At 50.4% G+C, this 12,477-nt stretch overlaps 1 protein-coding gene and 1 long non-coding RNA gene across 3 annotated transcripts in view; one reads left to right on the top strand and one right to left on the bottom strand.

Moving 5' to 3' along the window:
- The window catches only part of hgh1 (HGH1 homolog (S. cerevisiae)), a 26,322-nt gene extending 19,145 nt beyond the window's left edge, over positions 1-7,177 (bottom strand). Inside the window, exons 1-4 of one of the 2 annotated variants that reach the window (XM_073055136.1) lie at positions 6,948-7,177; positions 3,625-4,199; positions 1,961-2,061; positions 640-738 (exon numbers count right to left, since the gene is read on the bottom strand). In XM_073055136.1, the coding sequence (XP_072911237.1) occupies positions 640-738; positions 1,961-2,061; positions 3,625-4,166 (742 nt within the window). In that variant the 5' untranslated portion in view covers positions 4,167-4,199; positions 6,948-7,177. The remainder of the gene's footprint in view (positions 1-639; positions 739-1,960; positions 2,062-3,624; positions 4,200-6,947) is intronic. The other variant, XM_073055135.1, reaches the window with a different exon arrangement.
- LOC140732458 (uncharacterized) lies at positions 7,132-12,477 on the top strand. Its single transcript, XR_012100081.1, has 2 exons — positions 7,132-7,218; positions 10,806-12,477. It is a non-coding gene; the product is annotated as an uncharacterized lncRNA (long non-coding RNA).

The raw sequence follows: 12,477 nt of genomic DNA, 5'->3' as shown, positions 1-12,477 counted from the left end.
AATGACCTGGCCTCCACAGGTGCCAGTGGCAACGACTTCCACAGATTCACCACTCTCTAGCTTTCCTCATCTCTGTCCTAAACGGACATCCCTCTATTCTGAGGCTGTGTCCTCGGGCCTCCGACGTTCCCACCAGAGGAAACATCCTCTCCACATCCTCCCTACAAGGCCTTTCACCATTCGATAATTTTCAATGAGATCTCCACCCCGCTTCCATATTCTTCTGAATTCTAGTCAATACAGGCCCAGAGCCATCAAACACTCCTCATATCATAAGCCTTTCAATCACAGAATCATTTTAGTGAACCTCCTTTGAACCCTCTCCAATGAAAGCACATTCTTTCTTAGATCAGGGGCCCAAAACTGCTTATGATACTCCGTGAGGCCTCACCAGGGCCTTATAGAGTCTCAACAATACATCTTTATTTTTCTATTCCTAGGCTAACCTACTGCTCCAATTAATCCACTAGCTGGTACAGCTTTGGACTGTGACGTGAAGGAATGTACAAGCTTCCTTACAGAGGATGCTGGAATTGAACTTTGAGCTCCGACACGGCAACCTGTAATAACGTCACACCAAACAGTTACAGTGCCACGGTCAGACCCTGTTAACTCCCAGTGCTTTCTGTCACGTCCTACCTTCCATTTCGTCTTCACTTAGCTCCTCAGGGCCGGCCAGAGGCAGCAGCAAGAAGGGAAGGATGTCGACGTCACTGCCAAGCAACCACTCGTGACAGGCTATGAACGGAGATAAACACAGGCAGGAATTGCCGAATGGTTTGGTGAGGACATGGTACTTAGAGCAGTAGGCCAGGGGACGAACGCCTTAGTGGGAAACAGAACGAAGGGAGTGTGGAGTGATACACTCAGTGGCCACTTTAATAGGTACACCAGCTCGCCAATGCAATTAGCTAATCAGTCAATCACATGACAGCAACGTAATAACAAAAGCATGCAGACATGGTCAAGAGGTTCGGTTGTTGTTCAGACCAAACACCAGAATGGGGGAAAGAAATGTGATTATTTGACAGTCAATGGTGCCAGACGGGGTGGTATGAGTATCTCAGAAACTGCTGATCCCTTGGGATTTTTACACAAAACAATCTCTACAATTTCCCAAGAACAGTGTGAAAAACAAAAACCATCCACTGAGCAGCATCTGCCAAAGTGACTGGTTTTACCGTGCCAGTAACCCACCTTTGCCCCTTCTCCTGTCAGTAGCAACAGTTCCACAAGGCTTAGCAACTAGGCTACATGCGAAGCTCAGGATTTGAACTTGGTTGTCGGAGGCTATTGGGAGCTGAGCCTCACGATCTGCCCCAGCTATGAAATCCTTAATGAGCCAGGGGTTAGTGATGGAGAGTGGTGATTGAGCCTGTTAAGACATGTGAACGTGCATCATATTCAGGCAGAAGAGATTTAGCTTAATTTAGCACCGCACTTGGAGTACACACTGGGGGCTGTGCAATAGTTTTTAAAATTAAAAACTATTTTTCCAGGACAGAAATGGTTAATTCGAGGGGGTATAATTTTAAGCTGATTGGAGAAAAGTTTAGAGGGGGATATCAGAGGTAAGCTGCTTTTTTATATATATACACACGGGGAGCAGTGGGTGTGTGGAATGTGCTGCCAGGGATGGTGGTAGAGACAGATACATTAAGGACATGCAAGAAACTCTTAGACAGACTCATAGATGTCAGAAAAATGATCAGCCTTGTGGGAGGGACTGATCTTAACGTAGGTTAAAAAGTCAGCACAACTTTGTGGGCTGAAGGGCCTGTACTGTGCTGTAGTGGTCTATGTTTGATGTACACATATTGAAAAGGAGTTGACTATAGTCACACAAACTGCTGTAAAATCAACGTCAAAGGTGTACACAAAAGGAATCTTCAAAAAGGTTCCTCACAGGACGACCGGGAGCAATGACCACTCTGAAACGAAGGCGAGATGAGACACTCACCATAGTCAAAGCAGCAGTTTCGTAGTGTGCCCACCACACCACCTCGTCGCACGCCGGACCCCTCATACTGAGTGTAAGGGAGCAATCGCTGCACAACGCACCTGTGGAACAAAACACACTGGCTGAAGGAGAGGGAACCACACTCGGTGAGGATGGCAGCACAATGCAGTGCACCCAGTTAAAGTGAGATGTGAAAGCTTAAAGTTCAAAGCAAATGTATTATCGACGTTTATGCACATCACCATATACAACCCCGAGATTAATTTGCTAATGGGCATACTCAATAAATCTATAGAATAATAACAATAACAAAGCCAACGAAAGACCACACCAACTGGACATTCAACCAGTATGCAAAAGCCAACAGACTGTGCAAATACAAAAATAAAGCAATAATAGTAATAATAAATAAGCAGTAAATAATGAGAACGAAATGAAGAGTCATTGAAAGTGAGTCCATGGGTTGTGGTAACAGTTGTGCTGGGGTGAGTGAAGTTATCCTCTTTTGGTTCAAGAGCCTGATGGTTGAGGGGTAATACCTGTTCATGAACCAGGTGGTGTGGGCCCTGAGGCTCCTGAACCTTCTACCTGATGGCAGCAATGAGAAGAGAACTTGCCCTGAGTGGTGAGACATGCTCTCTTCTCGCTGCTGCCATTTGAAGAAGCTTAAGGGAGATTACAAGGCAAGCTTTTGATTTAAACCCACAGAGGTGTGGGCACTTGGAATGTCCTGTCAATGATAGTGGTACAAGCAGGTATTGTTTTATTTACAGGTACAGAACAGAGCCTTTCGGCCCAACAACTGACCGCCCAGCAACTCACCTACATAACCCCAGCCGAATCATGGGACAATTTACAATGTCCAATTAAGTGGTTCATATTTGGACTGAGAGAGGAAACCGGAGCATCCAGAGAAAACTCACAGGAAGTATGTACAAATTTCTTTTAGGCAGTGTTGGAATCGAACTCCAGACTCCAACGCCCTAAGCTGTGATAGCGTCGAACTAACCGCTATGTGTCCGTGGCAACCTAAGCTGTTTTTGACTTCCGTAGCTGGACCTTACCATCTCCTGGCGTGCAGGAGAATGAGAGGAGTTTTGATAGAGGTATACAAAACTATGCAGGGTATAGAAAGGGTAAATGCAAGCAGGCTATTTCCACTGAGTTTGTGTGAGACTGGAGGTCATGGGTTAAGGGTGAAAGTTTAAGGGGAGCATGAGGGGAAACTTCTTCACTCAGTGTGGAATGAGCTGCCAGTGTAAAAACGGTGGACATTATAGTTATGTTTAAGAGGCATTTACAGATAAAAGAAAGATTAGCTAATCCTTGGTTACCTTTTAAAAACTCTTAAATCACATACAGCGAAAAGTGTCGTTTACATCAAAGCAAAGCAGCCAGGATGTGCTGGGGGCAGCCTACGAGTGCCGCCACACTTCCAATGCCAACATAGCATGCCCACACATCAGTAACCCTAACCCATACATCTTTGGAACGCGGGAGGAAACCAGAACATCTGGAAGAGACCCATGTGGTCATGGGGAGAACGTACAGGCAGTGACAGGAATCGGCTCCGATCAGCGATCGCAGACACTCTAACAGCGCCATGCTAACCACTACACTACTGTGCCACCATGCTGTCACAAGTACGTAGAAAAGCAACAGACCTGTCCTTATCCAGTATGAACCGCCTGGCTTCTGGGAGTTGGGTCAGGTTGGAGAGCAGAGGCCCGAGGTAGTGAAGTGTCCCCTTCTTGTTGTAGCGGTCCGTGCAGAAGATCTCCACGATCTTGGCCAGGCCCACCTCTTCGCTCTGGATGGCGCGGAGCACTTCCCTGCCGGTGTCCTCCCTCCGCGACAGGTTGGACAGGATGGAGCAGACCTGGTCTGCGAAGTCGTGGTCGGGGTCACAGAGGCTGCTCAGCAGGGAGGGGAGGAGGTCGGCCTGAAGCAGCAGGGGCGCATGGACGCTCTCGTCCGCAGACAGGTTGACAAGAGCACAGTGGCAGTCCTTCGCCACGGCCGGGGAAATGTCCCGCCTCAGGGTCAGCAGGGCCCTCAGTACTTCAGCATTGCTCGCCAAGAACCGCCGGCCGTCCGCACTCCCCGTCAGACCCAGCGCATATTGGGTGGCCTGGCTCTTCACGTCCGGCCGCGTGTCCAACGTCAGGAAGCCCAGCAGCTCCTGGGCCTGTGAATCTTCCAGCATAGCGCTCCCGTCGACCAAAGGCTGTCGGTCTACCTGCGGCAGATCCAGGAGCATAGAACATTACTGCACTGCCACAGGCCAATCAGCCTACGGACTCTCTGAGAATCAGGTTTATTTTCAGTGACATACGCCATGAAATTTGTTATTTCAGCAGTACATTGCAATACATCAAAAAATTAATATGCTTAAATAATATAAAAATACTTTTTATAGACACAGTGGAGCTTATCCCCACCCCCTCACCACCACTACCCCCACGGCCATGACAACCTTAAGGAACCCAAGGCTCTTAAACTCTACCAAACCCATTTCAGGCACAACTACACTCACGATGTGAAGTACCTCAAGACATGCTCTTTAAACTACCCCCAACTTTAAAATCATGTTCTCTGGGGTTTCTATCCTGGGGAAGAGACTCGGATTCACGACTCCACTATGTATCTTATAAATTTACAGATCTCCATCATGTCTGCCCTTAGTTGCCAACACTCTTGCGAGAAGAAGCAATGCATGAAGATATGACAAGCACAAGGGGTAGGGAGGTGGGGTGCAGAGAAACCTGCAGACAAGGACTGGGGCTTGAAGGCATCTGTAGGCAGGGCTGAGAAGGGAGGGGACAACAGGGGATGAGGGGGAAAAGAGGGACCAGCAGGTTGAGAGAACAGAGATGAGGAATTTCTTTAGCCAGAGGGTGGTGAATCTGTGGAATTCATTACTACGAACGGCTGTGGAGGCCAAGTCACTGGGTGTTTTTAAAGTGGTGGTTGACAGGTTCTTGATTAGTCAGGGCATCAAAGGTTACAGGGAGAAAGCAGGAGAATGAGGTTGAGAGGGGTAATAAATCAGCCGGGATGGAATGTTGGAGCAGCCTTGATGGGACGAATGGTCTAATTCTGCTCCCATGTTTTATAATCTTATGGATAGAGACCAGCAGACGGGGAAGGGGTGGGAGAGGGACCAACCGACAGGGTGAGTGAGGAGCGAGAGGGACCAGCAGATGGGGGGGGGAGGGAGAGGGTCCATCAGATTGGGGGGGGGAGGGAGAGGGTCCAGTAGACAGGGGAGGGGGGGGAGAGGGACCAACTGATGGGGTGTGGGGAAGGGTAGGGACCAGCAGATGGGGGGGGGGAGAGGGTCCAGCAGACGAGGGGAGGGAGGGAGAAGGTCCAGCAGACAGGGTAAGGGGAGGGAGAGGGTCCAGCACACAGGGTAAAGGGAGGGAGAGGGTCCAGCACACAGGGTAAGGGGAGGGAGAGGGTCCAACTGATGGGGTGAGTGGGGAAGGGTAGGGACCAGCAGATGGGGAGGGGGGAAGAGGGTCCAGCACACAAGGTAAGGGGAGGGAGAGGGTCCAGCACACAGGGTAAGGGGAGGGAGAGGGTCCAACTGATGGGGTGAATGGGGAAGGGTAGGGACCAGCAGATGGGGAGGGGGGAAGAGGGTCCAGCACACAGGGTAAAGGGAGGGAGAGGGTCCAACTGATGGGGTGAGTGGGGAAGGGTAGGGACCAGCAGATGGGGAGGGGGGAAGAGGGTCCAGCACACAGGGTAAGGGGAGGGAGAGGGTCCAACTGATGGGGTGAGTGGGGAAGGGTAGGGACCAGCAGATGGGAGGGGGGAAGAGGGTCCAGCACACAGGGTAAAGGGAGGGAGAGGGTCCAGCACACAGGGTAAGGGGAGGGAGAGGGTCCAGCACACAGGGTAAGGGGAGGGAGAGGGTCCAACTGATGGGGTGAGTGGGGAAGGGTAGGGACCAGCAGATGGGGAGGGGGGAAGAGGGTCCAGCACACAAGGTAAGGGGAGGGAGAGGGTCCAGCACACAGGGTAAGGGGAGGGAGAGGGTCCAACTGATGGGGTGAATGGGGAAGGGTAGGGACCAGCAGATGGGGAGGGGGGAAGAGGGTCCAGCACACAGGGTAAAGGGAGGGAGAGGGTCCAACTGATGGGGTGAGTGGGGAAGGGTAGGGACCAGCAGATGGGGAGGGGGGAAGAGGGTCCAGCACACAGGGTAAGGGGAGGGAGAGGGTCCAACTGATGGGGTGAGTGGGGAAGGGTAGGGACCAGCAGATGGGAGGGGGGAAGAGGGTCCAGCACACAGGGTAAAGGGAGGGAGAGGGTCCAGCACACAGGGTAAGGGGAGGGAGAGGGTCCAGCACACAGGGTAAGGGGAGGGAGAGGGTCCAGCAGACGGGGGGGGGGGGTGGAGGGAGAGGGTCCAGCAGACGGGGGGGGGGTGGAGGGAGAGGGTTCAGCACACAGGGTAAAGGGAGGGAGAGGGTTCAGCACACAGGGTAAGGGGAGGGAGAGGGTCCAGCACACAGGGTAAAGGGAGGGAGAGGGTCCAGCACACAGGGTAAGGGGAGGGAGAGGGTTCAGCACACAGGGTAAAGGGAGGGAGAGGGTTCAGCACACAGGGTAAAGGGAGGGAGAGGGTTCAGCACACAGGGTAAAGGGAGGGAGAGGGTCCAGCACACAGGGTAAGGGGAGGGAGAGGGTCCAGCACACAGGGTAAGGGGAGGGAGAGGGTCCAGCAGACGGGGGGGGGGGGGGGTGGAGGGAGAGGGTCCAGCAGACGGGGGGGGGGTGGAGGGAGAGGGTTCAGCACACAGGGTAAAGGGAGGGAGAGGGTTCAGCACACAGGGTAAAGGGAGGGAGAGGGTCCAGCAGACGGGGGGGGGGGGGGGGTGGAGGGAGAGGGTTCAGCAGACGGGGGGGGGATAGAGAGAGAGACGGACTAGCAGACGGGGTGAAGGACTAACAGACCCCTATTTCCCCGCCTCACCGTTGCCACTCAGTCCCTCACTTCCTTACCCACTCACTCCACACACGCGCGACCACTCGACAACAGACAGGAATTTCCGCCCATTCGCACTGATCGATAGCCACCTTCACCAATGGAATTATTTGCGCGGGCGTTCAGACGGAAGTGAAGCGCAGTAGTAACCGCTGTGTCTTCTGGGATTTGTATTCTTTCTACATGGATGTAGGTGGGTTCTTCCGTGAGGGAGCGCTTCGCTGGGTACCAATATTGAGGGAGCGTCACGCTGACGAAGGTGCAGTACTAAAGGAGGGTCACACTGTGGGGGGGCGGTTCTGAAGGAGGGTCAGTACTAAAGGAGGGTCATTGTGGGAGGGGAGGTACTGAGGGAGGGTCACTGTGGGAGGGGCGGTACTGAGGGAGGGTCACTGTGGGGGGGCGGTACTGAGGGATGGTCACACTGTGGGAGGGGTAGTACTGAGGGAGAGTCACTGTGGGAGGGGTAGTACTGAGGGAGAGTCACTGTGGGAGGGGCGGTTCTGAAGGAGGGTCACTGTGGGAAGGGCGGTACTGAGGGATGGTCACACTGTGGGAGGGGCGGTTCTGAAGGAGGGTCACTGTGGAAGGGGAGGTACTGAGGGATGGTCACACCGTGGGAGGGGAGGTACTGTGGGATGGTCACACCATGGGAGGGGCAGTTCTGAAGGAGAGTCACACTGTGGGAGGGGAGGTACTGAGGGAGGGTCACACCATGGGGAGTGGTACTGAGGGAGGGTCACACTGTAAGAGGGACTATACTGAGGGAGGGTGACACATTGGGAGGGGTGCTACTGAGGGAGATTCACACTGGGGGGTGGTACTGAGGGAGGGTCACACTGGGAGGGATGGTTCTGAGGGAGAGTCACACTGTTGGAGGTGTGGTACTGAGGTAGGGTCACTCTGTAGGAGGGGTGGTGAGGGAGTGTCGGACGATTTGCAAGGAGAAATGGACAGATTGAGTGATTGGGATAACCCTCACTAAATGGAGTTTGATGTTGGGAAGTATGAGGACATGCTCTTCAGGAACAAGAATCAAAATAGGATGTTTAATTGGAGAGACCTGTGAGTCGGCTGGTGTGGTATACTGCGTTCGGTGCTGCCGGTGTGGCCTTTTATATATTGGTGAGACCCGACGCAGACTGGGAGACCATTTTGCTGAACATCTACGCTCGGTTCGCCAGAGAAAGCAGGATCTCTCAGTGGCCACACATTTTAATTCCCTGTCCCATTCCCATTCTGATATGTCTATCTATGGCCTCCTCTACTGTCAAGATGAATCCACACTCATGTTGGAGTAACAACACTTTATATACCGGCTGGGTAGCCTCCAACCTGATGGCATGAACATTGACTTCTCTAACTTCTGTTAATGCCCCTTCTTCCCTTCTTACCCCATCCCTGACATACTTAGTTGTTTGTTTTTTTTTCTCTCTCTCTGCCCATCACTCTGCCTGTTCTTCATCTCCCTCCGGTGCTCCCCCCTCCCCCTTTCAATAGACAATAGACAGTAGGTGCAGGAGTAGGCCATTTGGCCCTTCTAGCCAGCACCGCCATTCGCTGTGATCATGGCTGATCATACACAATCAGTACCCCGTTCCTGTCCTCTCCCCATATCCCTTGACCCCGCTATCTATAAGAGCTCTATCAAACTTTCTCTTGAATGCATCCAGAGGCTTGGCCTCCACTGCCTTCTGGGGCAGAGCATTCCACATATCCACCACTCTCTGGGTGAAAAAGTTTTTCCGCATCTCTGTTCTAAATGGCCTACCCGTTATTCTTAAACTGTGGCCTCTAGTTCTGGACTCACCCATCAGCGGGAACATGCTTCCTGCCTCCAGAGTGTCCAATCCCTTAATAATCTTGTATGTTTCAATCAGATCCCCTCTCATCCTTCTAAATTCCAGTGTATACAAGCCCAGTCACTCCAATCTTTCAACATATGACAGTCCCGCCATTCCAGGAATTAACCTTGTGAACCTACGCTGCACTCCCTCAATAGCAAGAATGTCCTTCCTCAAATTTGGAGACCAAAACTGCACACAATACTCCAGGTGGGGTCTCACCAGGGCCCTGTACAGCTGCAGAAGGACCTCTTTACTCCTATACTCAATTCCTCTTGTTATAAAGGCCAGTATGCCATTAGCTTTCTTCACTGCCTGCTATACCTGCATGCTTGGTTTCATTGACTGATGTACAAGAACACCTAGATCTCGTTGTACTTCCCCTTTTCCTAACTTGACTCCATTTAGATAGTAATCTGCCTTCCTGTTCTTGCCACCAAAGTGGATAACCTCACATTTATCCACATTAAACTGCATCTGCCATACATTTGCCCACTCACCCAACCTGTCCAAGTCACCCTGCATTGTCATAACATCCTCCTGACATTTCACACTGCCACCCAGCTTTGTGTCATCAGCAAATTTGCTAATGTTACTTTTAATCCCTTCATCTAAATCATTAATGTATATTGTAAACAGCTGCGGTCCCAGCACTGAACCTTGCGGTACCCCACTGGTCACAGCCTGCCATTCCGAAAGGGACCCGTTAATCGCTACTCTTTGTTTCCTGTCAGCCAGCCAATTTTCAATCCATGTCAGTACTTTGCCCCCAATACCATGTGCCCTAATTTTTCCCACTAATCTCCTATGTGGGACTTTATCAAAAGCTTTCAGGAAGTACAGGTACACTACATCCACTGGCTCTCCCTTGTCCATTTTCATAGTTACATCCTCAAAAAACTCCAGATTAGTCAAGCATGATTTTCCCTTCATAAATCCATGCTGACTCGGACTGATCTTTCTACTGCTATCAAAATGTGTTGTAATTTCCTCTTTTATAATTGACTCCAGCATCTTTCCCACCACTGACGTCAGGCTAACTGGTCTATAATTCCCTATTTTCTCTCTCCCTCCTTTCTTGAAAAGTGGGACAACATTAGCCACCCTCCAATCAGCAGAAACTGTTCCTGAATCTATAGAACATTGGAAAATGATTACCAATGCGTCCATGATTTCTAGAGCCACCTGTTTAAGTACCCTGGGATGCAGACCATTAGGTCCCGGGGACTTATCAGCCTTCAGACTCAACAGTCTATCCAACAACGTTTCTTGCCTAATATAAATTTCCTTCAGTTCATCCTTTACCCTAGTTCCTTTGGCTACTATTACATCTGGGAGATTGTTTGTGTCTTCCCTAGTGAAGACAGATCCAAAGTACCTGTTCAACTCATCTGCCATTTCCTGGTTCCCCATAATAAATTCACCTTCGTACCTCATTTTTTCTTGGCGTATTGCCTTTTTTGTTATCTTCTGTTGCTCTTTAAAAGCTTCCCAGTCCTCCGGTTTCCCGCTCATCTTTGCTATGTTATATTTCTCTTTTATTTTTATACTGCCCTTTGCTTCCCTCGTCAGCCACGGCCGCCCCTTGCTCCCCCTTAGGATCTTCCTTCCTCTTTGGAATGAACCGATCCTGCACCTTCTGCACTATTCCCAGAAATACCTGCCATTTTTGTTCCACTGTCTTCCCTGCTAGGGTATTGTTCCATTGAACTTTGGCCAGCTCTTCCCTCAGCTCCATAGTTCCCTTTGTTCAACTGTAATACTGACACATCCGATTTTCCCTTCTCCTTCTCAAATTGTAGGTTAAAACATATCATATTATGGTCACTACCTCCTAATGGTTCCTTTACCTCGAGGTCCCTGATCAAATCCGGTTCATTGCACAACTTTAGATCTAGAATTGCCTTCTCCCTGGTAGGCTCCAGTACAAGCAGTTCTAAGAATCCATCTCGGAGGCACTCTGGGGAGGAGAGGAACCCTGGCACTAACCAAATCTCTCCAGGTCTTGCATTCGCAGGTGAAGGAGGCCCACTGGGGAGGAGAGGAACTGGAAAATGAACATCAAGTTTGCCCAGGAGACTTTGTTCTTGTAAAGAACCATCTTAGAAAGAAGCTTGAACCTCACTGGAAAGGACCCTACCAAGTGTTACTGACCACTAGGACGGCAGTCAAACTACAAGGACTTCCAAAATGGACATATCTAAGACATGTCAAAGGTGTGCATTCATGACTAAGCTATTACTGCCTATACTTGTAATCTTCCGTACTTGTATTGTAGTAACCAAGCCAAACACCTTCCTGCCGCTTTGCTATAGTTATTCTGGGGAAACGAACTCACCTGCCTGCTGGGTGTGTGCAGTGATTCCTCCCCATGGGAAAATAGGGGTAGCCATTCCGCTGAACAGCAGTGAATAATGGTCAGTCAGGGCCTTTTCTAATGACACAGACTAGTGAGGCCCAAAATTGCACCAGTGATGCAATTGGAGACTGTGGGTGCTCTGCTTTGATGGTTCCCCCCCCCTCGGAAAAAGCCATCCGATGGGGAGGTCAGACATCGTGGCCCACCACCATTGTCAGATTTGACCAACCAGCGAGTAATATCTGCTACAGTAATTTTGAAGGTAAGGGGACTTGCTTTCTGGGCAATAGCACTTGTGCCATTTATACAACGGCCAAACCACTGTGCCCCAGAACGGAACTCAATGGATTTGCGGGGACACCCGACCTGTGGCTCCCAGGAGAGACAGCTAGCCGATGGGACACCCAACAAAAGAGCAGACATTGGATGGGATGCTGCTTCCTGGCTTACCTTGTACCCCACATGGGAATGCTGAAAACCCTGGACCAGCACCCATCCCTCCTACGGCAAAAGCGAGGAATCTCACAACCAGAGTGCTTTTGGATGATAGCTTTCCCCTTCTACGGGGCGACCAGCAATTCAAGGGAAATCATCAGCCTGGCTGCAGTTTTAGAGGAGATGACCAGTAGTACCGCTAAGGCCATGGATGGCATCCAGGATCAGGTGAGGGCCATCACTGCTGAAATGATGGCGCTGCGACAGACAGTTTTACAGAACTGAATGACCCCCGATTTTGTTCTGGCTGAAAAAGGAGGTGCATGTGCCATTATAGGACAGGAATGCACCTATATCGCAGATGAATCGGAGAACAGCAGAGCCCTGTTGCCAGCCGATGGACTAACATTGTTTTAGATTGCTTCCACCCTACTTACTTTATTGTCTCCTACCAGTTTGTTTTTTTTTTGAAATCTTATTATAATACTTTAATACTGTTCTGCTATGGCTGGGAAAAGAACAAAAGCTTTTGCAAAAGAAAGAGAAACACAAGATGAATCCCCAGTCACTCTGGATGCAACAGTGACTTCCTTAAACGGCAAAAATCAGAATTTTCTGAGGAGTTTCAATGGCTTATTGTCAAATTGGATACAATCCAACAAACTTTAACTGAGCATGAGAACCGAATTCAGGAAAATACTGCAAAGTTGGTGACACTTTGTGGTAAACTATGTATACCTGTCTGGACATGCCCCTCTGCTGACTGCTCCTGTGGCTCTTCCCACAGACCCCTGTATAAAGGCGATTGGAGGCACTGCTCCCCCCTCAGTCTCCGAGATGCTGTGCTCCGTTTTGCTGCTAATAAAAGCCTATCGTTCGC

The sequence above is a fragment of the Hemitrygon akajei genome, chromosome 8, assembly GCF_048418815.1.
Source record: "Hemitrygon akajei chromosome 8, sHemAka1.3, whole genome shotgun sequence".
Lineage (NCBI taxonomy): Eukaryota > Metazoa > Chordata > Chondrichthyes > Myliobatiformes > Dasyatidae > Hemitrygon > Hemitrygon akajei.
The sequence above is the reverse complement of the archived record's forward strand: the minus strand, read 5'-3'. Positions and strand labels throughout refer to the sequence as shown.